This window comes from Ursus arctos, unplaced genomic scaffold (assembly GCF_023065955.2).
Source record: "Ursus arctos isolate Adak ecotype North America unplaced genomic scaffold, UrsArc2.0 scaffold_3, whole genome shotgun sequence".
In the NCBI taxonomy this organism is placed as follows: Eukaryota; Metazoa; Chordata; class Mammalia; order Carnivora; family Ursidae; genus Ursus; species Ursus arctos.
The window spans coordinates 79723953-79750171 of record NW_026622985.1 but is presented as its reverse complement, the minus strand read 5'-3'; the positions used below and the strand labels follow the sequence as shown (position 1 = coordinate 79750171).

The 26219-nt window shown below is 54.3% G+C and overlaps 1 protein-coding gene and 1 long non-coding RNA gene across 3 annotated transcripts; one reads left to right on the top strand and one right to left on the bottom strand.

The window, feature by feature from the left end:
- Positions 1–662: 662 nt before the first annotated feature.
- IRF5 (interferon regulatory factor 5) lies at positions 663–10829 on the bottom strand. Of its 2 annotated transcripts, none has more exons than XM_044388181.3 (9): positions 10715–10829; positions 6164–6369; positions 4142–4331; positions 3601–3710; positions 3106–3139; positions 2662–2928; positions 2022–2414; positions 1818–1936; positions 663–1516 (listed from the first exon to the last, which is right to left on the bottom strand). In XM_044388181.3, exons 1-9 carry the CDS (start codon positions 10758–10760, stop codon positions 1268–1270), a joined length of 1614 nt encoding a protein of 537 aa, XP_044244116.2. In that variant the 5' UTR covers positions 10761–10829; the 3' UTR covers positions 663–1267. The 2 variants fall into 2 exon arrangements, with proteins under 2 accessions (XP_044244116.2, XP_026366594.2); XM_026510809.4 differs by lacking the exon at positions 10715–10829 and adding an exon at positions 10492–10600.
- On the top strand, positions 8063–26122 carry LOC113264008 (uncharacterized). Its single transcript, XR_003319503.4, has 4 exons — positions 8063–8446; positions 14377–14471; positions 15656–15716; positions 25349–26122. It is a non-coding gene; the product is annotated as an uncharacterized LOC113264008 (long non-coding RNA).
- Positions 26123–26219: the final 97 nt, after the last annotated feature.

Below are 26219 nucleotides of genomic sequence, written 5' to 3'. Positions count from 1 at the left end.
CCAAGTAGACTGATTCCTAACCCACTGAGTACAGTATTTGGTCTTTGAAAAAAAGAAACCTATATTGCAGTATCATTGACCTATAGAATAAGCCGCACAGATTTCAGTTATACAGTTGATAAGCTCTGACATCGGATACACCCATGAAACCATTAACACAATCGAGAGAGTGAACATACCTTTACTCCCAAAAGTTTCCTCATGCCTCTTACCATCCTCCAGTAGCCACTGATCTGCTTTCTGTCACTGTAGTTTGCATTTTCTTTAGTTTTATATAAATAGGATCACACAGTATATTAAAGTATTGGGTTTTGAGCTAATAAGCTTGACTGTGGAGCTCTATAGAGTATTTAGAATCAATGAAACAAACCTCGTGCATAATGTCAGTTGTACTCAGAGTTTGACTTGGTCAGGATTTTAGACTGCATGCATTTAAAGAGCCACGCCCTTGCTTCAGCTAGCTTCCTCCTAGAAAGCAAAGCCTGCCAGTTGAGTGCTTATGGAACCCCACTGACTCATCAGCCTGGAAAGGCAGGCTCTCCTCTTGTGGCCCCAGAGATGGAGGGCAGGTGCTGGGGGAAAGAGGGCCAGCTGATAACCAGAAATAGGGTCTGGTAGACCAGCATGGAAGCAACTGGTACCGGAAAAAGTAAATAGCTGAATCTGTTTTTAGTATTTATTAATTGAAAAATACATTAAATTCCACTTCTACCCCACGTTCTTAGACTCTCAAGAAGGAGGTAGCTGCCAGCCTTAAGGATCTGGTGTGATACCTAAGTGCCTGTCTATCTCAGGAGGGAGAGAGATGTGAGGAAGTGAGGCTCAAAGTAGGAAGCCCCAAAATCAGATCAGGCCCATGCCCTGGCGAGGGAGCATGGCCCACAGCACTTGGTTCTTTTTGCCTTAGGAATTGGGGGCAACCATAATAGTGGGCCACTCTGGGACAATTCCCTCTCAACTAGGCCCCCAGGGTTGATGGAGTTAATTTCTCTGCTCACTGTGGCTAATGGCTGAGTTCCTCCAGAGTGAGCAGAGGAGAGGCACATACAAGGAGACAGCCCTCAAAGCAAAATTGGCTTCCGGCTTCCCTCGTGCTACAGGAGAGAGCCTGGAACTTGGACCTCTTCCCCTTGCCTTGGTGCAAATCCTCTTCCAGGAGACCCAGACAGAGGGCCCTGCAGCCAGTCAGGTGCCCACTGGGGCCATCATACCTTCACGTGAGCCCACACAGCCACCTGGGAAGCCTGTACCAGTCACTGTCTGCAGTCTATTGTTGCATGCCAGCTGGGTGCATGGGCCAGGCCCCCTGGCCGGCACGGAGGCCTGCCACAGGAGGGGCCTGGGCTACAGGCTGCAGCCGCTGCTGGGACTGCCAGATGTGGTGGAGCTCCTTGAACTGCTCCACCATGCGGTCTTTGAGGTCTGGGTTTGAGATCTGGAGCCGGATACTATCAGCTGACCAAGAAAGCTCCCCCGAGAACATCTCCAGCAACAGCCGGGCTGCTACAGGCACCACCTGGGGGGCAAAGAGGGACAGGGAGAACCTTGGCGGGACTGTCAAATCCAGTTGTGCGTGAGGCATCCACCACGGGACAGGTGATGGGCTGCATCCACCAGGAGGAAGGGGCACCAGTTTCTACCTCATACAAAGGCTACTTAACGTGTGGGCAGCCCTGGGCCTTGATTATCTCTGGCTGCCAAGTTCACACTGCTCAGCCCGGAACCTCCACCCTGGGGCAAGGGCTGAGCACCACGATTCCCCCAACATTCAAGCCAAAGCAGAGTGGGGGCTTGAGGGGGAGGAGCCGGTAGTATACCTGTACAGTGATGAGCTTCTTCTCTCGGGGTTTGCGGTCGGGCCACTCCTCCCCAAAGCAGAAGAAGATCTCAAATGGCGGTGGAGTGTTAGTCTGGCCTTTCTGGAACAGGATGAGCTCTGCAGCAACATCAAGACCCTTAGAGGCTAGAACCCTGCCCCTGGGTAGGGGAAAGCCAGGAGGAACATGAGGCTAGTCCCTCACCATTGAGAAAATGCTCCAGGCTGAAGAGCTTGGTTTTGACCTCACGCTGGATGGGGTTGGGCTGTGAGCCGTGGGCCAAAGCGCAGGGCCCGCTCCAGAACACCTTGCACTGGCACAGGCGGATGGCATACAGATCTTGGCCTTGCAGCTGGAGTATGAGCCCGCGGTCGAGGACATCCAGCAGCTGGTTTGTGTAGAAGCGCTGTTTGTCGCTCGGGATGTCCTCAGGGCTGGGGAAGCGCACTTGCTCCAGGGTCACGGGGCCGAAGAGCTCTACCTGCTCTTGGGTGGCCTCCAGCTGACTGTAGAAGAGCCGGCAGCCCTGTGGGTTGCTGATGGTGAGGGCCCGGGGTGGCCGCCCCCGGTACTGGAACTTGATCTCCAGGTCAGTCACTGTGGGGCAGAGGGCAGGCCCGGCCAGTCTGTGAGCCCCATGCCTCCTTGCTCTGCAGCCCACTGACTTGCTCTGTCCTCTCTGCCCAGCAGCCAGGCCATCTCGTCAGCTCTCCCACTTCCTTTCCCCCATCCCCCACCCGGGGAGGGCCTGGCTTGAACATCTTTGCTCTCCAGCCTCCACCCTTCTTGCAAACCAACCCCCCAGCACTGCTTTACCCGGCCCAGCCCTCCTGTGGGTCCTTACGAGGCAGCATGTGGGGGCTGATCAGCAGGTCGGGCAGGAGTTGTTCGCCCGTGGGGGGCAGGCTGGCAGCCAGGGGCCCAGGCTGCAGGTTCGGCAGAACCTCAGGGAGAAGCTCCCCAAAGCCAGCAGGGTCGCCGGGGGCAGGGCCCAGGAGGCTGGGGTCTGGTGCAGGAGGGCCCAGCACCACAGGCGGCTGGAGAGTGCGAGGCCACTTATCCTCTTCGGGTAAAGAATAGGGTGCCAGGGGGGGGCCAGGCTGCACCGCCTCTACACAGGGTGGGGATAGGCAGGGCTTTAATGCCACTTCTGGGAACTTCCCCCAGGCCCACCTACTCTCAGCCCTGGGCCTCCCCGTCAACCTCCCTTCAGCCCCCTCCCAGGTACCTAGGGGACCTGCAGCTTCTTATACTAGGCCCCCAACCACACCCCACCTCCCGGCCCCACCTGTGATGCTCAGGCTTGGTAACATCCTCTGGAGCTGAAGGGAAGACCCAGGCAAAGGAGGAGGGAACAGGCCAGAGAGAGAGAGGGGGGAGGACAGGTTAATGAATTGATCTGATGCTAAAGAAATAACCCATGAGAACCACAAAGGCAATCCCCCGGTGTTCACTCTGCAAGTCAGACCCTGCCTTCGGTCCCAGCTCTGCCCTCCAGGCGGCTCGGTGAACTCTCAGCGCCTCGGTGTCCTCATCTGCCTTCCACACGTGGCAGTACCTACTCACCCCCAGCTCCTGCGAGGGTGTGTCAGACGACGTGTGGGCATGTTTTGTACCAACAAAGCCCTAAGGAGGTTCGGGGTGGTGACTGTGTTCCTAGCCTCAGGACCCCAAGAAGAAACTCAAGAGAAGAGCTATGAAAAGGGCAGCAGGGCCTTGGAGGAAAGGGACCGCTTCATCCTAAAGCAGAGCAGGACAGCAGAAAGGCCCTGACAAGACCCACCACGTCAGCGCAGGCAGACGCTGTCAAGAATGGTCCCGAGCCTGCGTTTTCCTCTTCCTCCTCCTCCTCCTCTCCTGCACCGCAAGTGTAGTCCTCACTGGGCTGTGACTCTGCAAAGCAGGGAGAGAAAACAAAGCAGGGGAGGCCATGGGGGAGGAGAAGGAAGGCCGCCAGGGCTCCGTGCGGCAGCTCCTGCTGTGGCTTCTTCCCTGCCCAGAGCTGCCCCAGCAGTGAGGTGAAAGGCCACACAGCCTCCGGGAATCGCTAGGGACTTCCCCGACATGGCACTAAGCTCCTTAGGTCACTAGACCTACACTCCCCGGAGCCAAGAGCCAAGAACGGGGGCAAGTAGAGGAAGACAGACAAGGGGCCTAGTCTGTGCCAAGTCATTCCGGGCCCCTCACAGGGTCCATCGCACGCCGCTCCCGGCAACCTGGGGTATTACGACTTTGAAGCATGTCCCTGACCACTGCACGCTGGAGGGGCCCTGGCCCTTCCAGAACAGCCTCCAAGGTAGCCCACATAGGGCCAGGCCTGATACCTGCGGGAGCGGAGCCGTTAGAGCAGACCTCGTAGATCTTGTAGGGCTGAGGTGGCATGTCCCGGGGTCCGTCATAGATGAGGCGGAAGTCACGGCTCTTGTTAAGGGCACAGCGCAGGTTGGCCTTCCACTTAGCCGGGTCCGCCTCGTCCACCCCCTCGGTGTACTTTCCTGTCTCCTTGGCCCAGGCCTGAGGCAGGAAGAAAAGATAGGCCACCACAGAGAACCTCCGCCCTCACCAAAGCCCCAGCCCCTGATGGCCAACGGGAGTCACTGCCGAGCAATGAGAACTTGAGGGACACTCAGAGCCCGACCTGAGTGTCCCTCTGCAAGGTGGGAGATAGGACACCAGTCCTTCCCAGCCCTTGGGGCTCCAACAAACGAAAGGAAACGTAAGTGCTTTGAAAGCCAGTTCATTCACTGCTCTTGCGAGGGTAAATATAGGTGCAATCTCTAAGGAGGATGGTGTCACACGGTGGACAAGAGCATGGGATCTGGAGTGGGCTTGGGTTTGAATCTGGAAACGGCCACCCACCAGCTGTGGGCCAGGGGCATGTCACTTTGCCTCTTTATTGCTGTAACATCCCCATCATAGTGCCCACCACACAGGGTGGTAGTGAAGACCACAGAGCTTCCAGAACTGTGCCTGCACTTCGGATGGGCTCCATACAATTGAGCTGTTGGTATTATTTTTGAGGGTAAATTGGCTGATAGCAGGATTACAAAGATTTCTTCCCTTTAACCTAGGGATTCGACTTCTAGGAATTTATCCTAGGGATACAGAAGCAACCACACAAGATTCTGCACCTACAAGGCTTTTCGTGGCAGCACTATCTGTAAAAGCAGAAGATCTGAATAAAGGTCCATCAACCGGAACTGGTTAAATTACAGCCAATCCTTAGAATGGAATACGGGGAAGCAAGGAAAAAAAAAAAGGAAGAAGCTTTTGATATCCTGACATGTTACAATCTTCAAGAAATATGAGGTACAGAAGGGTACGTCTACATCTATCATTTTGTGAAAAGTGGGGGGAAGATAGGTACCCATTTGCATGTATACACAAAAATCTCTCAGGAAGGATGAACAGGAAACTGACAATACTAATTGCCCCCAGGGAGGGGAGGGGTGGCTGAAGACAGGGGTGGGAGGGAGACTTTTGGCTACAAACCATTCTACACTTTTTAAATTTTGAATTGCGTTACCTATTCAAAAATAAGAAACAGATTTGAAAAGAACCTTCAAAGGGTAAATATCAACCTGCAAAGACTAAGGAAAGCATATCCAAATCTTTAAAAAAAAAAAAATTCTCTTTGACCCAGCAATGTTGAACTCTAGGAACTAACCCCAAAGAAAATCATTTGAGTTACACAAAGGGTAAGAGTTTGGAGGGGGTACATGGCAATGGGTCTTCAATACTGGAACACTAGAAGCAACGTGAAGTGTCCAAAAGCCGGGTTTGGATAGCTAAACTGCTAACCCCTCCAGCGGTCACTGAAAATGACGTGGCATTTGTGGCAGAGGAAAGCTGGTTCTGATGTTGGGTGGAAAATGCAGGATACAAGACATACGGTTGATTTCATTTTTTAATTTTATAGACACACATACAGAAAACTGAAAATATAAGCAAAAAAATACATATATATATATACCATATATATATATATGATATTATATATATCCGTAGTAGTTAGCTCCTAGTGTTCACATCAGTGGGACATTCTGTGGTCTCCTTTTAGAGACTGTACACACCAAACACGCACACTGCACACGCACCTGTGGGTGATGAGAACGAGACAAGAAAAGGGAGGAGGAGGAAGCTCTCCTTGGGGGAGTGCCCACCTCGCTCTGGGCAAGAGGTCAAAAAAGGCACAGCTGGGGGTATGCCTGCGTCCCCTTGGTCCAAGCCTGGGGTCGCCTGCAGCCAGGCAGCTGGGAGAGTGGTCAGCTGGAGATGTACGGGGACCCTCTTCTAGGGCGGGGGTGCCCAGGAAGTCCAGGCAGTAACCCCCATCCAGAGCTTACCTTGAAGATGGTATTGTCTCCATCCTGGCTGGGGCCATGCCGCGTGGCATGGCGCCAGGGGATGCAGAAGAATTTCCTCTCCCCATTGACCCACTGCAGCCCTGGGTACTGGCAGCTGTTCACCTGGGCCACCAGCCAGGGCTTCAGTCGCACGCGGCGGGGCGGAGGGGGTGCCCTGGGGGCAGGTTGGTTCATGGCAAAGGGGTCTGTGGGCAAAGAGGGGGGTTATCAGAAGATTTGCAGATAGACGCTCCCTGCAGCGGGAGGATCAGGGCGGGGGGGCTACCCAGGGGACCAAGCCAGGGACAGTATGGCTTTTTCTTCCTCCCAGCACTGGGGGCTGGAGTGTCTCTGGTCTGCCCAGATGCTCACAGCCAATTCCCTTTTCCAACCATCAGCCTTCTTGTCACAGAGTCACTCTGTGCCTTGTGTTTGGGGGTGGGGGAAGAAGGGGGGGCTTACAGATAGAGTGGATGCTATGTGTGCCCCACCCAGACGTGCCTTATTAGAAGGGGCAGCGACTCCCCAGCTGCTGTGAGGCTGGAACAGGGTGCAAAGCTACAGAGCTGCTCACTGCTGCCTCACTCCAGGGTTAGGCAGCCCACAGCCGATGAATGACGGACATGCGGGGACAAAAAGCCAGTCCCCTTGCTTCAGGTGGAGCAAACTGGTGCGACGTGTACTCCAGAGTTCCCTGTGGGGTCAGGCTGGAGGCTGTCTCCAGCCCATTCCACCTCTTTGCTCAGCTTTCTTCCTCCCCACCCTGCGTCCCTTCCTCCCCTTCTGCCCCCCTCTCCTTGTCCCAAGAACTCCCTCACTGTATCACCTTCTAGGAAACCTGGCTGAAGAGCAAGTCACAGCATGTGAATGGAGAGAGGGTTCCCACCACCTGTTCCTCAGAGCTTCCTTTCCTCCTCAGTTTCCCTCAAGGATGAAGCTTCCCCACAGCTGGACATCTTGAGAGAAATCCCATCAGCCCCCTCGGTCTACCTCCTGCATCACCAGGACAGCAGCCTTAAGTGGGACTTAATACCAGCCAACTGATATACCCCAAGTGCTGACAATTCTGTCCTCCAGCTCTTTCTCCCCCCACCAGCCCTGCTCTCTCCAGGATCCTCCTCTGACTCAGAGTGGGGTGAGACCAGAGGTCAGAGGAAGGCCGCTGGGGCTGTGATAGGCAAGGAAGGGTTCGTGGTGGGGCAGGCCTGTCAGGGAAGGAATGGCTAAAGAAATGGGACATCTGGGTCAGTGGATAGGGACAAGAGCTATCCTTAGCGTTTGTGGTACCACCATGTGACAAAAGGACTAGGGTTTGAGTCAACACCTGGACAGCCTCCACCGAGACAAACCAGCCCCAGGTTGAAAAAGAACTTTCTAACAGCTAAAGCCATGCAACAAATAGGCTAGGCCTGGGAGCAACTGGCTTCTGGGGGTATTCAAGCCCAGGTGGACTTCCTGACCTGCCTTAGATGGGAGATTGGAACAAGATGATCAGGTGTGGACCCTATCGTTCCAGGCTTGCTTGGGGCTCAGTTTCCCCAGAAGTTCCCCGCCCAGTGCATTTTTGGGCTGGAGTTGTGAAGTACCACCTCCACGCTGCTACGAAGTCTCCATCTGCAGGCCTCTCCTCAGAGCAGTGCCCAGCTCTGGGCTAGGACAGGGAGAGTGGGAGAGCCCCCAGGCCTGTCCCCAGGCCTCGGAAGACTGGAGGCTCAGTTCCCCTTTCTGAACCAACCTCCGCCCAGCCCCAGGGGAAATGAAAGTGGCCAGACCAGACAACTCGGAAATCTGACTCACTGTGAACTGGGGGAGGGAAGGTACATGGGGAAACTGACACTCGTGTCCCCAAGACCAAGTTCTCAATCCTCTACCCTGTAGCTCATTCCCCAGTCCCCAGGCCTTGCCGGCGGTCATTATACATTGCGTGTGGTTCACAGCATTGGGTAGAGCCTCACCCACCGCACTGGTATTTGTAGTTCCCACCTGCACCCTCTGCCTAGAGGCCTTGGTTCTAGAACAGACCAGTGACAGTCATCAGTAGCTACCAATTGTGGCTAAGTGGACATGGACGGAAGAAAGCTCTGTCGACCCAGAGGAGAAGGCAAGCTACCCTGATGACCACCCCTCCACACGGTCAGGCCCACTGCTGTGCGTGGGGTGGTGGAGCTAGGAGACCACAGAGCCCTCCTCCTCTGCCCAGGACAAGGAGGAAGTCAGGGTGAGTCCTGCAGCCTAGCCTGGCTCAGCAGTGCTGTTCGGGAGAAAGATTTTGAAATTACTCAGGTCAGTAACGTACAATCACTTTGGGTGGTCTAAGGAGCGGAGTATGGAGAGGAGGCTCTCATAATGTGTCCAGCCAGGGCCAAAGGAGGGTGTCCAGCAGGGCAAAGAAAGGTCTTCAGCCTCAGGTGCCCCAGGACTAGGCTCAGTGTGTTTCCCAAGGAGGCTTCCTCCTGCCGAGAGGTGGACTTAGATCTCAGACTATCCTAATGCAACGAGTTCTGAATTTCAATGCATTTGTGCCCCATCCCTACTTTCCCTCCAGGTAGAAGTAGTCACCCACACTCCCAGGGGACCTCCAAAGCTATCGCACAACCTCAGAAAGTGCATCCCCCATTCCACCCCGTTGCTGTGGGGACTTGATTTTTCAATTGAGGGCAGGCCTGACCAGGCCTGCCTTCTCAGGGGTCTGTAGACTTGGGGTGACATTTCTGCAGCCCCCAGACCTAGGATTTGAGCCCTGGAGAGTGGGCAAAGCCAGAAAACCTGCAACAGTTTCCGTGGAAATGAGGAAGAGAGGAGTGGGCTGCTGAGCACCTGAGGAAGTCCTCCTGGGTGAATGAAAGTGAGGCATCTCGAGGGGCAGCTCAGGAACTCCTGCTGGGGTGCGGAAGCCCCACAGTTCACCCCAGGGCCCTAAAGTTCCAGGAGCCAACCACCTGCGGAGCATGGAACCCTGTGGGCACCAGGGACCCAGAGGGGAGGAAGCTCGCAGCCCCTAGTGGGAGGAACACCAAGCCCCTTGTCACCTCTGGAGATTGTCCGAGTCACACTGCCCCCCGCAAACCCCACGCTAAGCTCGGGGAGAAGGCAACGCGTTCCCCGCACCTGGTATGACCCTAATCCCACACCCTCCAGGTGAGATGACCACATCCTGAGACAAGCTGAGGCTGTGAGGCAGCTGATGCCTCTCTCCGCTTCCTTCAGGGGGAAGGCTAAGGTGCAGGGGGAAACCCCAAAGGAAGGCCTTTAGGTAAAAAAGAGTGGTTTCCTAGTGCCTCCCCAGACTTGACAGAAGTAGTTCAAGGGAGGGCGGGGACTCTACCTCTGACCCCCGCTGCCCCTCTGGCCTTCTCCATCGGCCCCGCCTGCGTCCTGGCCGGTGCCGGTCACTTCTCGCCCTGGGCGCGCGGGGAGCCCAAGCCGGTCCTGCGGAACCACCTCCAGGGCGCGGGCTTGGGTTCGGGTTCTGCCTCTCCGAGCGCTCCTCCAGCGGACGGCGCCCCCTGTCTCTTCCACCCTTTAGTGCCCCTCCCCTGACTGCCCAGAGACACCTGCGCGTTGGGGGGCGGGGGGCAGGGGCGGGGAACACCTTCTACCCGCGTCCTGGCCACAGCCATCTCGCTTTCCCTCTACTTTTAGACTCGAACTGGTTTTGTGTTGAAGTTCGAGGGAAGCACGTAAAGAAACTAGTCCACGAGTTGCTCCCTGCGGTTCTTCTCTGCTAGGAGGGTCATTGCCCCTGATCCGTCGCGAGTCAAAAGACGGCGCCCCTACCCGACACCATCTGCCCACAGGCTCTGCCCGAATTCCTGCCGTGGGCCTTAAGGTCCTGGGAAGACGAGCCCTTTAAGCCTCATCCTCTTAACAGAAAGGGTGAGGGGTGCCGGGAGAAGAGGGATGCGAAGCGCGCAGAAAGGGGGAATAGGGGCTCGCCTCTCTAAGAGCCAAGCCGGACCGCCGGCCGGCGCCCGGGCGCTCCCCATCCTTGAGACGGCTTGGCGAGACGGAGGGAGAGAAGAGCAGAGCTGGCATTGGTGACCGCTCCGCCGCCCGGGCCTCCCGGCTCTCCGGGCGCCTGCCGGACGGAGGCTGCCGGCGCGGGGCATCCCGCGCTGATCCGGTCGTGGGAAGCACCTCGGAGGCCGCCAAACCCGAGGGGCGCGCCCTGCAGTAGGCGCACTCCCCCACCTCCCACCGCCGGCGCCCCGGCTCCAGGCGGAGCCGGACGCGGACACCTCCCGCGCTCCCGCCCTGCCCCAGTCCGCCTCCCGCCGCCGGCAGGTGCCCGGAGGGCGCGGAGAAGAGCGCGGGCGGCCGGGACCTACCTGTCTACGGTGCGCCCGCGTGGCTGCGCCCGGGAGCAGGGGCCGGGCGGCGGGGCCGAGCTGCGCTCTCCCGGAGCTGCGCCTCCCGCCCGCCTGGCACTTCCGCATCGCCCGCCCCCGCCCCTGGGCCGCAGCTGCAGAGCCCGGGAGCGCCCGCAGCGCCCCGCCCTGCCCTGCCCCTCGGGACCACCCTGCCTCCTCCCCCCCCCCCCCCCGCACTGACCCGGCGACCGAGGGCCCCTGAGCATCGGGCCCGGCCGGGCCCCCATGCATCTCAAGGCCTCCGAGGAGACGCCAGGCAGACTACCCGGGCTCCTTCGGCAATCTGGAACTGCAGAACAGTCATTTGACAACCCCAGACACCCCTCCCCCCAGTGATGCCGAAGTGCTCGGCGGAGCCCGGGAACTTCCCCAGCCCGCGTCCCCCGGGAGCTCAAAATCGGGGCAGACACGGGCAGTCAAGAGAGTGCATATGGGGGCGCCGTAGGGCCGACTGACAGCTCGTGGGTCCTCGCTCTGCCCGCCCGCGCTCCTTCGAGGGTCGCTCCAGGGCCAACCCCCTGGCATCTGGATCTGGACACCCACTCCTCGACGTGCTTGCAGGCAGGGCTCCTCAAGCCACTGTGTCCCTTTCTAAGTCTCAGCCTTCGCAACTGCCTGCCCCTGCTGTCCCTCCCTGGTCGCCCTCGGGACCTCTCTGGGTCAGTGCGTGGTCTCTTGCCCTGCCTATCACACTTACCTCTACTTTGACCGTCCGTCCACCTGCTGTTCTGAATGTTTTTTCGGTTCCATAAATGGGTCTCACCGGACTCAACCTTCATACGTCCTGTTTCTTCTCCTGAAGCATCTTTGCTTGATAAAGACTGCTCTCCGAATTTTGTCAGGATCATCCCCTCTGGAAAGCCTGTCTTGACTTCCTCCCCTTGGTCAGGTTTCTGAGCCCCAAACTCATCCTCGTTGGCTTCACTTACGAAATTTTTATTTTCATGTCTGATCCCCACTGGAATCAGCTTACTTGGGGACTATTTTGGTCTTTTCATTGTTTTCTATAGTAATTTTTAATAAAAATATTTTTAAATGAAATTTCTCAAGTTACTTGATTAAATTTGAGATAGCAACTAAAATATACACGTTTTTGATAGTATTATTTGCCCTTTAAAGTTTAGAGTCTCCTGTGTTTTTCGCGAATCCAGTTATCGGTTGATGAATCAGAACTTTGACCTTTCCCTCCTCTCCTTTTCCCTCTAGGAACGCCTGGGTTACTCTTCACTACTAATCTGTATCATCACTTACTATGTGTTGTCTTTTTTCTTCTTGTCTGCATCTCTTTCCCTCTCCCCCAACCCCCAGCCCTCATGTAAAATGGAAATATAATTATGTACAAGTATTTCATAATTTGTATCTGCTATTTCACTATTTCATATTTTTAAAAATTTAGAGTGTGTTTGGGGAAAATGTGGATAGGTAGATTGTTTCATATTTTCCTTCTGTAAAAACGAAACTGCCATTAAATAGAAAGTGGCCACCACAAAATGGGAACCCTTTTCCACCAGAGATCCGTTACGCTCGGTAGAAAAAATATTCTATGTTGATCCAGAAAATATATCTGGAGCAATAGCCACCAAGAGACTTCTTTTATTTCAGATGTCCCACATATAGTGTGAGGGACCGTGAGACTCTAGGATGCTGTCCCCTGCCCCTTACCCACTGTCCCTCTTGCTCAGGTGAGATCCCTACTTGTAGAGACTCTGAACTTTGTTAAGAACCATGCAGGGGCTGGCATCCGTCTCTTGTGCTATGTGACCTTAGGCGGGTCCTATGAATCGCAGTCTCTGTCTGTAAAGGGGAGAAGTTACTGAGCTCACAGCATTGCCGTGATAGGGGCTACACAGCAGTGCCTTGCCCAGACCAGGGGAACCTAAACCAAAACCACTCTGGGCCAGAGACAGGCATAGGGAGGAAGGGGCAGGGGCAGAGAGCATCATTCAGGCTCTTCCAAAACAGCAGGGTCTCCTTGCCTCCTATGCTGTCTATGGTGAAGCAAAAGCAAAGGAGAAGTGAGGTTACACCCAACCTCCTTGCAGTCACTCTCAGCCCCCCACCCCACCCCCATGCCCCCAGCAGGGCCTGGCCACATGGGAGCAGGGAGACTTGGCCTCCACAGCCCCAGATGTGTGTCCAGGCCCCTCACTCCCAACGGTGAGCTAGCTTCTGCCCCCACTTCCCCTGACTGGGGTGACAGATTGAGGGTGTGGTGAGAGGCCTAATTCCGGTAGAGGCCAGGATGCATGAGTGTGTGGGTGGGGGGAGCCGTGTCACCAAAGGGAACTGAAAGAAGCCTAGTGTGAGTGGTAGGGAGAGAGGACAGAGGTGCAAGGTACAGTGGGACAAGAACCCCCCCAACTCTGGACCTGCCCCTTTCACCTGCCTGTGCGAATGACAGCTGCCTTTACCTCCCCTCCAGGAAACCCACCCCCTCAGGCCCAGCCCTTGGGATTCCCCAGGCTCACCTGTCGCCCATGTACCTATTTCTGGGAGCTTGTTGGTTAGACACCAGGCCCTGGAGTCTAACAGGCCTGAGTCAGCCCCTGGCTCTACCACAGAGGTATTGTGTGACCCTGAGCAAACCGCAGACTCTCTTGGAACCCCCATTTCCCATCTGCAAAATGAGGATAGCATCACTGTCACAGGTTGGCTTCGAGGCCTAAATTCAACAAGCGCTCAGTGAGCCCCTTCTACGTGCCAGGGTAAAACAGCGAACAAAAGTCTATTTTGCCTAAACCCCCTACCCTCCTGGAACTTCCATTCTTTGGTGGGAGACAGTAAATGCTTACGTCACAAAACGAGGGGTTTTGTGGGTCATTGTTCAGGCTGAGCAGAGACACGATCTGAGCCAGGGTTTAACTCGGCCCCTCTCGGCCCCTGAGAACATGTAAGTGGTAGCTTTATGATGACAATGCCCAGACCCTGGGGCTTCCTCTCCATTTCCTACCAACTGACACCCCGTCAGAGCTTTCCAGGGCATGACCTGGAAGTCCCCCACTTGGCCAGCACTGTCACATGCACGCCTCCAGCCCTCACGTCCCCACGTCCCTCATCTGCAGCTCCCTTTTCCTCTTCACGTGGCCGGAGGCCCAAGGGCTTGTGCTGTCGCCCGCATCCATCCCCGGCCCTGGCTCTCTGCTCCCTTGACCCTTTTAAGAACAAAGGCTACTTCCTTTTTGTTTGTGGTCAGCACCTTTCCTCGCCCTGACCCCCCACCCCACCCCCCCTGCCCCGCAACCTGGCTTCTACCTCTTTTCCATGAATTCTGTTCTGGACCTCTGTCTCACAGCGCCAGCAGGCTCTGGAACTCCCAGGAACTCCTCAGAAAATCCAGTCTCTGCGTCTCTTTCTCATATAAACTCAGATCCCAGGGTAGCACTACTGCCTGGATTTCTCATTGGCGCTATCTATTTATTTATTTACTTACTTATTTAAAGAGAGGGCGAGAGAGAATCTTAAGCAGCCTCCATGCCTAGCCTGACTTGGGGCTCCAACTCACAACCCTGAGATCGTGACCTGAGCCCAGATCAAGAGTCAGATGCTTAACCGACTGAGCCACCCAGGCGCCCCTCTCATTGGTCCTTGAAATAAAGGTGGTGGAGAGTCTCCCAGATCAGCTCAGTGCCTTAGTGTTGTCCCCGCACCCCGGCGCTGCCCTGCCTCTCGGTACATTCATCTCTGGTCCTTCTGCTGACCCCTCCCCCACTCACATCCTCCTTCTAGACTGTCAGGATGCCTCGCCCAGACATCCTGATACCCCTCCACCCCTACATGCGATGATTCAAGCACTCCGAAAATCTGCTGACTTCAGCATTTCACTCAAACCACTTCCCTCCCCAGGACTGGGCTCTGTCACAGAAGGGATCAGAACTCCCGTCCTTCCTGCCTGCCTGAAGAGCACGAGGCACCTGGACAAGAAGGCAAAGAAAGAGCAGGTAACTCAAGCCTTCCAGGCTCCTGCACTGTGAATGGATGCCTTATGGGGACAGAGACAGGATTGAGCTGTGGACCTCAGTGTCCTCTCTTGTCTCAGGCAGAGCTGCTTGATGCCCAGAGTCTGTAGATGTTCCCACCAGGGACAGGGGTCCCATCCAGGTGCATGAGGCCCACCCATCATTCGTTGGGGTGCAGGAGGCCCTGAGGTCACAGGCGCCAAGGTGCTTACCAGCCAGACCCATCTCAAGCCCCTGCAGCTTGGAACCGGTGCTTGGGATCCCACCTGGGGCAGGACTGTGGTCCTTTGAGGGGAGACACTGAGGAGGAGCCAGTTCTGTCTGGGATGTCAGGGTCAGCCCAAAGGCAGAGGGGGTGCTCCTCAGCTCACATCTGGACCTCAGGCTGCTGGGGAGAAGACGGAGGGCCCAGGGTTGGCTCTGGGACTCCGGAAGAGCTGCTCTCTGGCCTGGAGCAGCTGAAGCGTGAAGTCCTGGGAGGGGGCACAGGGGCAAGACCCTACATGGCCTCTCAACACTTCACCGTGGAAGGTGGAAGTCCCTGCCCCTCTTTGGCCTTCTCAGGGGCAGGCTGGGTGGGGGTTGTGGGCTGAGCATTTCCCACTTGGGGTGGAGGGAGGAGTGGGGGCTCTTGGAGGCTGGGAGTAACCAACAGAGCTCTAGGAACAGGTGTTTGGCTCCTGCCAACCAGGCAGTCCTGGGCTACTATTTCCCGTGGCGGGGAGGTCAGGCCTCTGGGGGCCCCTGGGTGGGGCGTCCCCCAGGCTGCTCTAGTGCTCTGGTAGCTTCTGATGCCAGGAGTGGAAAGTCAAGAAAGCAGAATGCTCTAGGGGCTGAAGGGTCCTGGGAAGATCCTAGGGCAGGCCCGCTCTGCTCTCTTAGGCCCTCCCAGAGAAGAGGAGGCCGGCTGCCAGGCCTCTCTGGAGGGGAATCTGGGGGCTGGTTCTTACCAAGCCAGAGTTGTAGAACCCCGCTGTTTCATGGCTCTCCAAGCCAGGAGCCAGATGCGAACGCTGATGCCCACCCAAGTCCCCGTGCCAGGCCAACTGGAGCCATAGGGGTGCTGGTGGGCCTGTGGGATCCAGGAGTCTCTATGGGTCTGGGGCAGTCTCGAGGGCCATGTATATCCTGTTTCTCTCTATCCTCCTCCCTCTTTCCTGGGGCAGAACTTCCAAAGCTGCAGGGAGGCTGACATGGCTCCACAGTGGGAACAGGAAGACGAAAGAGGTACGTGATCAGCAGGAAAGAGCTCACAGGGCTTCCTCATTGCCGCCACCCCCCACCTCACCGTGAAGGCTTCGCTTTGCAGGAGCAGGTCACAGAGCGCCCAGAAGAATGGGGCAAGGGGACGGTGAGCCCAGGGACCCTGGGTCCCACCTGGAGCTTGGCCATCCAGAGAGCAAGTGCGCTCAATCCTGCGTCCTCACTGCAGTTTGGGTCCCGGGGCTCAGGGCAGAGAGAGTAGGACAGCAGGCACCTGGCAAAGGAACGGCCTGTCCCAAGCTCTGGAGAAGAGCCAGGAGTGGTCACCACTGGCCCCACTGCAGCTCATGGCTGAAGGGGCATGCTGGTTCAAGGCCGTGTTGGCAACGCATGTGGTGTGGAGGGGGCAGGCCACGTGCTGGGCTGACCTGAGGAGCGGATACAATCAGATAATGCTAATGAGTCCTTAATATGTGCTGGACACTACTAAGCACGCTTCACGGGGCTGCATATGATTGCCATGCCCAGCACCATGGAGAGGGCCTCCGTAGTGACCCCCTTTACAAAGAAGCAAGCTAAGAAACTTGCTAACCTGGTGAACCTCAACAAGTTACTCTGCTTACTTCTTTGTGGTCTTAGTGTTATCCTTGGCCTGTAGAAGCACCACCCTGATCTCTGCCTTCGCCCTCACATGCTGCTTTCCCTGGCTTATAGCTCTGTGTCCAAATTTCCCCTTTTTATGAGGACATCAGTCATATTGGACTAGAGCCCGCACTAATGCCTTCAACTTAACTTGAAGAATTACATCTGCCAAGATCCTACGTCCAAATGAGGCAACATTCTGAGGTACTGGGGGTTAGGACTTCAACATAGGAATGTGAGGGAACACAACTCAACCCCGAACAATATTTGACATGGAGCCTCCTTTGCACCAAGCGCCGGGGTCCCGTTTCACTTTCATGACAACCATAGAAGGCAGGAGTATGCATCCCTTCGTTTTATAGATGAAGAGCCTGCAATTCAGAGAGGTTAAGCAGTTACCCCCGAAGGCGCACAGCAGCTAGGCTGGGATTTGAACCAAACTGAACCATGAGTGACATCAGATCACTCTGGAGTCAGACAGACCTGGGTCCAGGTCCTAGCTGTGTGACCTGGGGAGCAGCCTCTCTGACCCTCAGTGTCGTCGTTTATAAAATAGGGTCAGTACTGTCCCGTCAGCAACAAAGTACTGTTTTTCAGTGGTGAGGATGAGGTCTAGCCCAGGGACCGACGCACAGCAGAAGTGATAATCACATAACCGTAACATCAGTGGTTCGGTAGAGCATGTCCTGTGTTCTGTCGGTTCCGGGGGGCTGCCTCACTGTGACCACCTGTGCTCTCGGAGTTCCTGGGGCTGGCAGAGCTGGGGGAGCACACAGATCCCTGCACTCTGGCCGCCCAGAGCTCCCCGGGGCTATCCCCCATTCTAAGCTGCACCCACCACACCTGCCACCGACTTTTTCCCTCTGCTGGGCCAGATGCGAGGTGAGGGGGAAGGTAGAAGGAGTCCGCACCTGGGGGCCTCCTTCCTCATGCTCAGGCCCCAGGGTGTTGTCTGTGTGGAAAAGGTGCCCCTGAGAGAGGCTGCCCACTCCCCAGCTGCCTTACCCCTCTCCCTCAGGGACAGTCATGAGAAACTGTAGGATCGGGGTGCCTGGGTGCTGTCATTGGTGGAGTGCGTCCAACTCGTGGTTTCGGCTCCGGTCGTGATCTCAGTGAGCTCCCCACTCAGCACAAAGTCTGCTTGAGGGTCTCTTTCTCCCTCTCCCTCTGCACCCCAGCTCGTGCTCCCTCTCTCTCTCAAATAAACAAATGAATCTTAAAAACTGTAGGATCAGAAAACAGACCAGGAGGTGGGGTGCAGGGAGGGGCTGACCACAAAAGGAGCAGCTGGTAGTGGTGGAAAGACTAACAGTGGTCGGTACACTAAAAAGAGGGAGTTTTATTGTATGGAAATGACAAATAAAAATTTAAAAAGTGATTCAGAAGAGCCACATACTAAATGTCAAGAAGTTTTGGGGATATCTTAACAAATTTATTGAGTTTTTATGCAAGCAAAAGACTGATATGTGATAAATATGTCTTAGAAAGCTCTTTAAATAAATCTAACATAAAAATTCTAAGTAATTAAAATAAGCAAAGCAAAGAAAAAGAACACATCCTTCCTAGACAGGCAGGGGCGGCGCCTTGCCCCCACCCTCTCTGTTTCTCCCTCCCTCCAGCCCAGCACTTTGGGGCCCTGCCACCCCTTGCCTGACCTCTTCTCAGCTCTCAGGACACTGACCATTGGCTGCTATCAAGCTCCCTGACTGTCCCAGGGCACAGGATAAAGGGCCCACCCGCAGTATGAGTGGCTCCAGGTGACAGGTGCACACGTCAGAGTCCTGCAGGACACAGGTGCCAATAATGCAGGCAGGTTCACAGAGGTGTGAACAGGGTTATGAAAGCCAGGGGGCATGTCCAGGCACCCAGGGCCTAGCATCCGGGGGCAACCATTATCAGCCGCCAAGTTACCTCGGGCTTCTCCCCAGGGGACAGTCAAGCACCTCAGTTCCTCTTCCAGGCTGGGAGCTCATGAATGGATGAATGAATGATGAATTTGAGAATGAAAGAATGACGGATAGAATGGGAGAAGGCCAGTTTCTACTGGCACTGAGATCAAGGTGGATCATTTTCCCCAGGATTTCCACCCTCCTAGACCTTTAAGGAATGTTTCCTAAGTACCCACTTCGAGACCAGGAAAGGACCCTGAGTCAGAGAAGCAGAGGCCACGGCAGAGGCAGGGGGTGCCATCAGGCACTAACTAGGGGGACTGCAGGGTCCTGCGGGTGAGGCCTTGCTCCTCTCTCTCACTGGAAACACACTCACGAGCTGCCCACCCCTGCCCCCCGCCCCCCACCTTTTCCATCTGGGCCACTCGGGGCTGGGTTCACAGGGCTCAGTTAGGTGTAGATGCTGCAGGGGAGGGGAGGGACAGCAAGGTGGAGACCGAGGGACCTGTCACCCTGATGACCATAATGTGAATGACTGGAGAGCCGGTACCATGCTCCCCAGTGCAAGCCTCCTGATGGGAGAAGCAGAGCTTGGCCTAATGTTCTGAGTGCCCTGGGAGGTAGGGCCGGTGGCAGTTGATGGGGAGGGGGAGGCTTTCCCTTCAGCCCCTGGCAGTGCCAGGAGGGGCCTGGCACCATGCTGGGCACGTGCACACTTGTACGTGTGCCTTCTGTGTCCTAGCTGCTTTACCCCAAGCGGCCTAGTCAGGTTGTAAACCACGCCTCCCGCACGCACCCTGCGCCTCCTTCAGTTGGGCTGGGCGTTTGGTGAAGGCTATTGTGGGTCCAAGGGTGCACAGACAGAGAGGTGGGGAGCCCCAAATCTTATGGGGAAGACCCCATGAGGGCTCAGTCTCTGGGGTCCAAGCATCAGCTCTAAGGTTGGGGTGAGGGTTAGGGTGGGCCGCAGGGGGGCCCAGGGCAGGTTCCCTTCTGAGAAGTCTCTCCTGGAGGTCCTCAGACATCATGTCCCCTCCTTCTTCCTTGGACTGGACCTGGGAAGGCAGCAAATCCTGATACTGGGCATTACCTGGGATGAGGGCGGGGGCCTGGGGTGAGGGTTCAAGGGCAGAGCACTCCTCATTATGCTTCAGCTTTGCCCCTGCCCCAGCCAGGAGCTGAATTCTGACGCCCAAAGCCCTAGGTCTGGGTCCCTACGGCAGTGTGAGGAGGTAGCAGGGAGCCCTAACCCCCGTGAGTGAACTGATTCCTGGCACGTGGGTGACCCTGGTCTTCACCTGTCCTGTGCTTCACCTGCCCCCTGCTCCCAGGTCTATTCCCAAAGATTTCCAGAAGCACTGACAGGGATGCTTTGCTTTCTTAGCAGGGCGGCTGGTTGTACCAGAAAGGCAGAAGCCTTCCTCAGCTGTCCATTCCTCACACTTCCTCGCATTCAGATCCCCCCACTCCACCCTTCATCCCTGTGTCTGCCCCCCAGCCCGGCTCAGCTCAGGCTTCGAATTTTAGGATACTCTAGGGAAAGTGCAGGGGGTAGCTACCATTTCCACTGAGCCCTGCTCTCACAGCCTGTTGGTTCCTGGGGGCAGAAGGGAATGTAGGCCAGCTCAGGGGTTAGACTGGGATGTATTCGAGGTGCAGGAAGGAGCCCGGGAGGGAGCCTGACCACAGGGCTACCGATGGGCTGTGCCCAGACCTTAGGAGATGTGCTTTCCTGGGCCTGAACATCGGACTCATAAAATCTCCCCTGCCCCCCACCCCCACCCCCACAACGCTCTGTCAAAGCCGCATCCTCTGTATCGCTCACTGAGGCCACCGTGTGGCCATCTTAGGACCTCGGTCCTTCTTCAGGTGGCATCCCTTGTTCCAGGCCATCCTTCCTTAGGTAACTTTCCTGCCCACACACTCTGTCCAGGAACTTTCCTGGGGACAGCTTACCTGGATGGGACAGGAAGACAGGATAGTAAGCTGCCCACAGCTTAGCCTAGAGGAACCACTAAGAAAATAACTTAAAAAATAGTAACGGGCGCCTGGGTGGCTCAGTCAGTTAAGTATCTGACTTCAGCTCAGGTCATGATCTCAGGGTCCTGGGACCGAGCCTCAGGTCAGGCTCCCTGCTCAGTGGGGAGTCTGTTTGTTCCTCTCCCTCTGCCCCTCCCCATCCCTCTGCCCTTCCCCCTCACCCTGCTTGGTCTCACTCTCTCTCAAAATAAATAAATAAAATCTTTAAAAAAATAATTTAAAAAATCATTCAAGGAATAATTTAAATTTTATACTAGAAAATATTCACAATGTAAAAGAAAGCAGTCTGGGAGAAATAGAGGAACAAAAAAGACATGAGATATTTAGAACACTAGTAAAAAGGTAAATACAACTATATCAATATGAATGGATTAAACAATCCAATCAAAAGGCAGAGATCATCAAACCAAATTAAAAAACAAGATCCAACAGTATGCTATCTATTGGAGACACATTTTAGATGTAACGATATACAAATAGATGTAAAGTAAAAGGACAGAAAAAGGTGTATCATGTAAATAGCGACCGGAAGAAAACTGGAGAGGCTATACTAATATGAGACCCAGTCCATTTTTATTTATGTTTAATATATATAATAAATGTGAATTTAAATTAACCAGTGGATTTCTAGTATATGCCATCATCATATTATTTTTTAACTGAAAAAGAATAATTGGAACACAATATTAGTTTCAGGTGTAAAACACAGTGATTCCATATTTATATACATTACAGGATGGTCACTGCAATAAGTCTAGTTACCATCTGTCAACGTACAAAGTTGTTACAATATTATTGACTACATTCCCCTGTTATACCAGACCCAGTAGAGGAAGTTACTAAAGATAAAGAAGTACTTTTTATAATGATGAAAGTGTAATCTGTCTAAGAGCTGACAATTATAAACACACACACACCTAACAACAGTTACACTTCACACTGTATACAAAAACTAACTCGAAATGGATCTAAGACCTATATGGGAGAGCGAATACCATAAAAGCCTTATAAGAAAATAGAGGGATAAATCTTCCTAACTTTGGATTAGGCAATGGTTTCCTAACTCTGACACCTAAAGTACAAGCCACAAAAGAAAAAAAAGATACATTGGACTTCATCAAAATTAAAAATTTTTGTGCTGCAAAGGACATACCCAAAAAGAGACAACCCACAGAATGGAAGAAAATACTGGCTAGGCATATACCGGATAAGCGACTTCTATCTATAATATATAAAGAACGCTTGGAACTAAATAATAAAAAGACAATTCAATGAAACCTGGGATAAGGATTTGAATAGACACTTCTCCAGAGAAGTTATATAAATGACTACTAAGCACATGTAAAGATGTTCAATGTCATGAGTCACGAGGGAAATGCAAATCCAAGCCACGATGAGATACCGCTCTACACCCACTAGGATGGGTACAATAAAAAAGTCAGATAATGATAAGTGTTGTAGAGGATGTGGAGAAATTGGAACCCTCATATATTGCTGGTGGGAATGTAAAATGGTGCAGCCACTTAGGAGAAGAATTTGGCAAGTCCTCAAAAGTTAAAGATAGAGTTATCACATGATGCAACAATCCCACTCCTTGGCCTGCACCCAAGATAAATTAATGCATATGTCCACACAAAAACTTGCACATGAATATTCATAGCAGCATTATTCATAATAGCCCCAAAGTGGAAACAACCCAAATGGCCATCGACTGATAAGTGGATGAATAAAATATAGTATATCCTACAGTGGAATATTATTTGGCAGGACAAAGGAATGAGGTACCGATACATGTCATGACATGGAAGATCCTTGAAAATATGCTCAGTGAAGGAAGTCAGACACAAAGGACCACATATTGTAAAATGTACTTAGGTGACACGTCCCGAATAGGCAAATAAGTCTACAGAGAAAAAGTGTAGGGGCGCCTGGGTCACTCAGTTGGTTAAGTGTCTGCCTTGGGCTCGGGTCATGATCTCAGGGTCTTGGGATCGAGCCCCGCATCAGGGGCTCAGGGAGTCTGGTTCCCCTCTCCCTCTGCTTCTCTCTCTCTCTATCCCTGCTCACGTTCTTTCTCTCTCACTCTCGCTCTCAAATAAATAAATAAAATCTTTAAAAAAGGAGTTTAAAAAGCAAGGGTAAATGAGTGGTTGCCCAGAGCTGGGGGATGGTGGTGGTGGGAACGGGGTGACCGCAGACGAGGACAGGGATTCTTTTGAGGGTGATGAAATGTTCTAAAGTTGACTGTGCTGAGGTTACACAACTCTGTGAATATCCTACACCACTGAATTGTACTCTTTTCTCCCCCCCTTGATAGCAGCACCCTTTATTCGGCACCAGCAATGTTCGTAATTAATTAATTAGGTAGGCTCCACACCCAGCGTGGAGCCCAATGTGGGGCTTGAACTCACGACCCTGAGATCGAATGGATGCTCCAGCGACGGACCCACCCAGGTGCCCCCGCCTGTTTTCTGTTGCCACTGAGATGCTCGCGTGGACTGCCCGGGACCGAGGTGCACGGCCCGCTCTGGTGATGGTGCTGTCTGACCTGCAGTCCCCTGGGGCGCAGGTCCCAGTTTTTGCTTCTTTGTCCCGGTTTATATACACTTCCGGGGGGCCAAGAGCCACCCCGCTGCTGTCACACACGACCTCCGGACTTTCAGCTTCAGTCAGGGGCTGTTCAGCTATCAAACCAATGGCAAAGTTTTCATTCACGTCCTTCTGACGACCTACAAATCGAGTTTTCCTGTAGTCTTCATCCTGCACCTGGCCGGTGTGTGCCGTCTTCACAGATGGGGGGAGAGGGGGGCAGGCTCAGTGCCTCTGCACCTCGGCCCCGCTCAGGCCCAGCAGCCCGGGAAGGTCACCGGCCCCACCATCTTGCGAGCTCTGAATGGTACCTGTAAACGGGTAAATCTATGACATGTGAATCGTATCTCAATAACGCTGTTGCCAAAGCAAAAAACATAAAAAGGGAAGGTGAGGTTAGTACTGGGCGCCAGGACATCTCCTGCGCAAGAGAGCCCAGCTGTGGCTTTGATCTGCTGGTCTCTCCCCCTTGTCATCTGACCCCTCTCTTCGCATTAGCTGGAAGGAAGAGCTGCTATTCCCCTTCCCTCAGTCCCTGTCCTACGTCTGCTTTTTCTCTAAAACTGGGGGCTGGGGCTGGGGGAGACCTGTTGCTTGACTAGAGCCCCTTTGGCCAGTCTTGGCCCAAACTCCAGTGAGCCAGTGTCTCCTCTGTGCAGCCCATGTGGGAAGGCAAGCGTGGGCCTCTCAGCGCCCGACTGCCAAGGCGTTCTGAGCTAACCCAAAGCAGAGGGCCCTGGGCAAGTGTAGACACTGCCCCGCACTCACCAGCCTCCCCGTGGCTCCTCAGAGCCACAAACTGAGTTGCGTCCATTCTGAGGCAGGCTGTTAACGATAGGCCTTGCCTTTGTTTCGGATCTGAATTCTGGGGCCCTGACCCAGGATCACAGGAATAGGTACTGAGACTCAGTACCCCCAACCCAATCCTTGGATTTTATAATGGGATTGAGGCGGTGGAAAGAGAGACCCCTGTCAGTGTGCCCATCCACCGGTACCTGCCAAGCAACCCCCCTGCCCATACCCTGGGATTCAAGCAGATGAGGGGCAGAGTTGGCAAAGCAGACCTGCCCAAGGGGTGCTCCCAGCCCTCTCTGCAAGGGAGAATACACCTGAATCTTGTAACTGCATGAATTCCCAGTGCTGCGGCAGAACTGACGAGAAGCAGAAGTTCCCCGTGTGCAGAAGTCATGGGCGGTGGGAGAAGAGCCAGCAGACATCTCCACTGGGGTTAGGCGTCAGAGCTGGGGTGGAGAGCCGAGCCGTTCTCCAGCTGAGTGAGCTCGCTTAGGCGCTTAAACTCTGCAAGCCTCAGTTTCCTTGCCTGTCAGGGCCATGAGGGATAGGAAGAAGAGAAATGGGCGGATAGGAGAAGAGGGGATTCAGCAGGAAGCTACCCCTATGTATCTCGTCCTCTCTTCCCCCATCCTCTTAACTTCTCCAAGCCCTCATGGGATCCCCAGGGGTCAGTCCTTGAGAAAAGAAAGTCACAAAGAGATTGGAGAGACCCTAGGTGGGAATAGTATGATGGGCAAGTATGATGGGCAAGCTCCCCTCCTGGCTGCAGAACTTCAAGGCTTGGTGGTCCCCGTGTGGGCACCTGGACCCCTTCTGCCCACCCCCTAGGTTCTTGCTCTGCTCTGCAGGGTTCAGATATGCAATCTGATGGCATCAGCCTCTCTATGCCAAAAACAAAACCAAAAAATGCACACACACTCCTAAAATCCCAGCAGGTTCAGTCCAACAAGGAAGTATTGCGCCCGTGAGTAGTAAGCTGCGAGCAGTGTTGGTCAAGTGTGTGGACTGGCATTCCGTACCGAGTAGACACGCTGCAGCTTGGCATAGAGCCTGGAACGTCGGGAGGCGGCCTTTGTTGGCATTTTAAGGACAGGCAAAGGATGACCTTCCTGGAGGGCGACTGGTGGGCTACTTACTCTGCATCTGGGGGAGGGGCAGCAACACTGTGGGATACAGTTGTGGGATTTGAATCTCAGATCTGTGACCAACAACACATCCCCCACGTGCTTCAGCCGCTCAGCTGCTCAGCCAGGGGTGACCTTTGCCTGGGGTGGACACGACGTTGTGAGTGTGGAGGGAGGGTCCCAGGGGCATTGGGAGGCTGAGACAGGAGCCACTGAGATTGCTGACTCAGGGGCAAGCTGGCAAGGGTTGTCGGGGTGGGGCGGGGGCGCTGAGATCCTGCACCGCCTGTTGCAAAATGCCAGCTCCAAACGAAATCACGTGGTGTACGCGTGCTCGCGTACGGTTGTGTGAGCCAGGTGAAGGGTGTGGAAGATCAGACCCGTGTTACCCTTGGTCCTGTGAGGTGGGAGGAGCTGGGCAAGACAAGGCGTCGGAGCAGATGTAATGATGCACTTGGTCTGCAAACCTTTGTAGTATCTCACTGCATTTGTTACAACTGGTGTGATTTGAAAGATAGCAAAAGACGTACAAAAAATTAATCATTTACTAATCCTCTCTGTCCCTTCCTCCCCACAGCGGCCTTTTGCTTCCAGCCTGCAAATCCAGAGAGGAAACCAACCTGCTGCTATCGGCAGTACAGCCTGAAGCGGGTAACGTCCAGGAGGTAACTTATGTTGGGGTCTTCTGTGTGCTGGGAGCCTCGCATATGTCAGGCACACATCCTCACCGAACTTTCTCCACCTGCAGTAGGGTTAGTACTTACAGATGAAAGATGTCGGCTTAGGAAGGCAGAGTAATTTAGTGGAATAATTTGTAAGTTTCCCGTTTTGAGTGAAGACCCAGGAGAAAACAGAATTCCCTTCAAAAGGGTTTAGCTCAGGAGAACTTATTTTTTTAGATTTTATTTATTTATTTGAGAGAGAGAGAGCGCGCGTGAGCGCGTGCACGCACAAGGGTGGGGGGAGAGGAGGGATAGGACAAAGGGAGAGGGAGAAGCAGACTCCCTGCTGAACAGAGAGCCTGACATGGGGCTCGATCCCAGGACCCTAAGATCATGAACTGAGCTGAAGGTAGACACTTAACCGACTGAGCCACCCAGGTACCCCTAGCTCAGGAGAACTTAAAGAAGGGACTATTTACAGACCTGCAGACTCAGTGTTAAGAGAATCCACATGGGATGTTGAAGACCGGGGGATTAACAATAGCAGGAAGCCAGCACCCCCTCCCCCCCAGGAGTGTGGGGGGGGCGCAGAGAGGACAAGGGGAAGGAATAGTGTTACCAGAGCCCAGATGAGCAGAAGGAGGGAAGAAATACCCCCAACCACTCTCCTCTCCTGCTTTTGTGCCTCTCATCGGCTGACCCAAAAGGAAGTGAGGGGGGTTCAGTGCGTAGGGGCTGAGGGGGGGAGGGTGAATGGGGATGGGGAGAAATGCAGAACCACTAGCT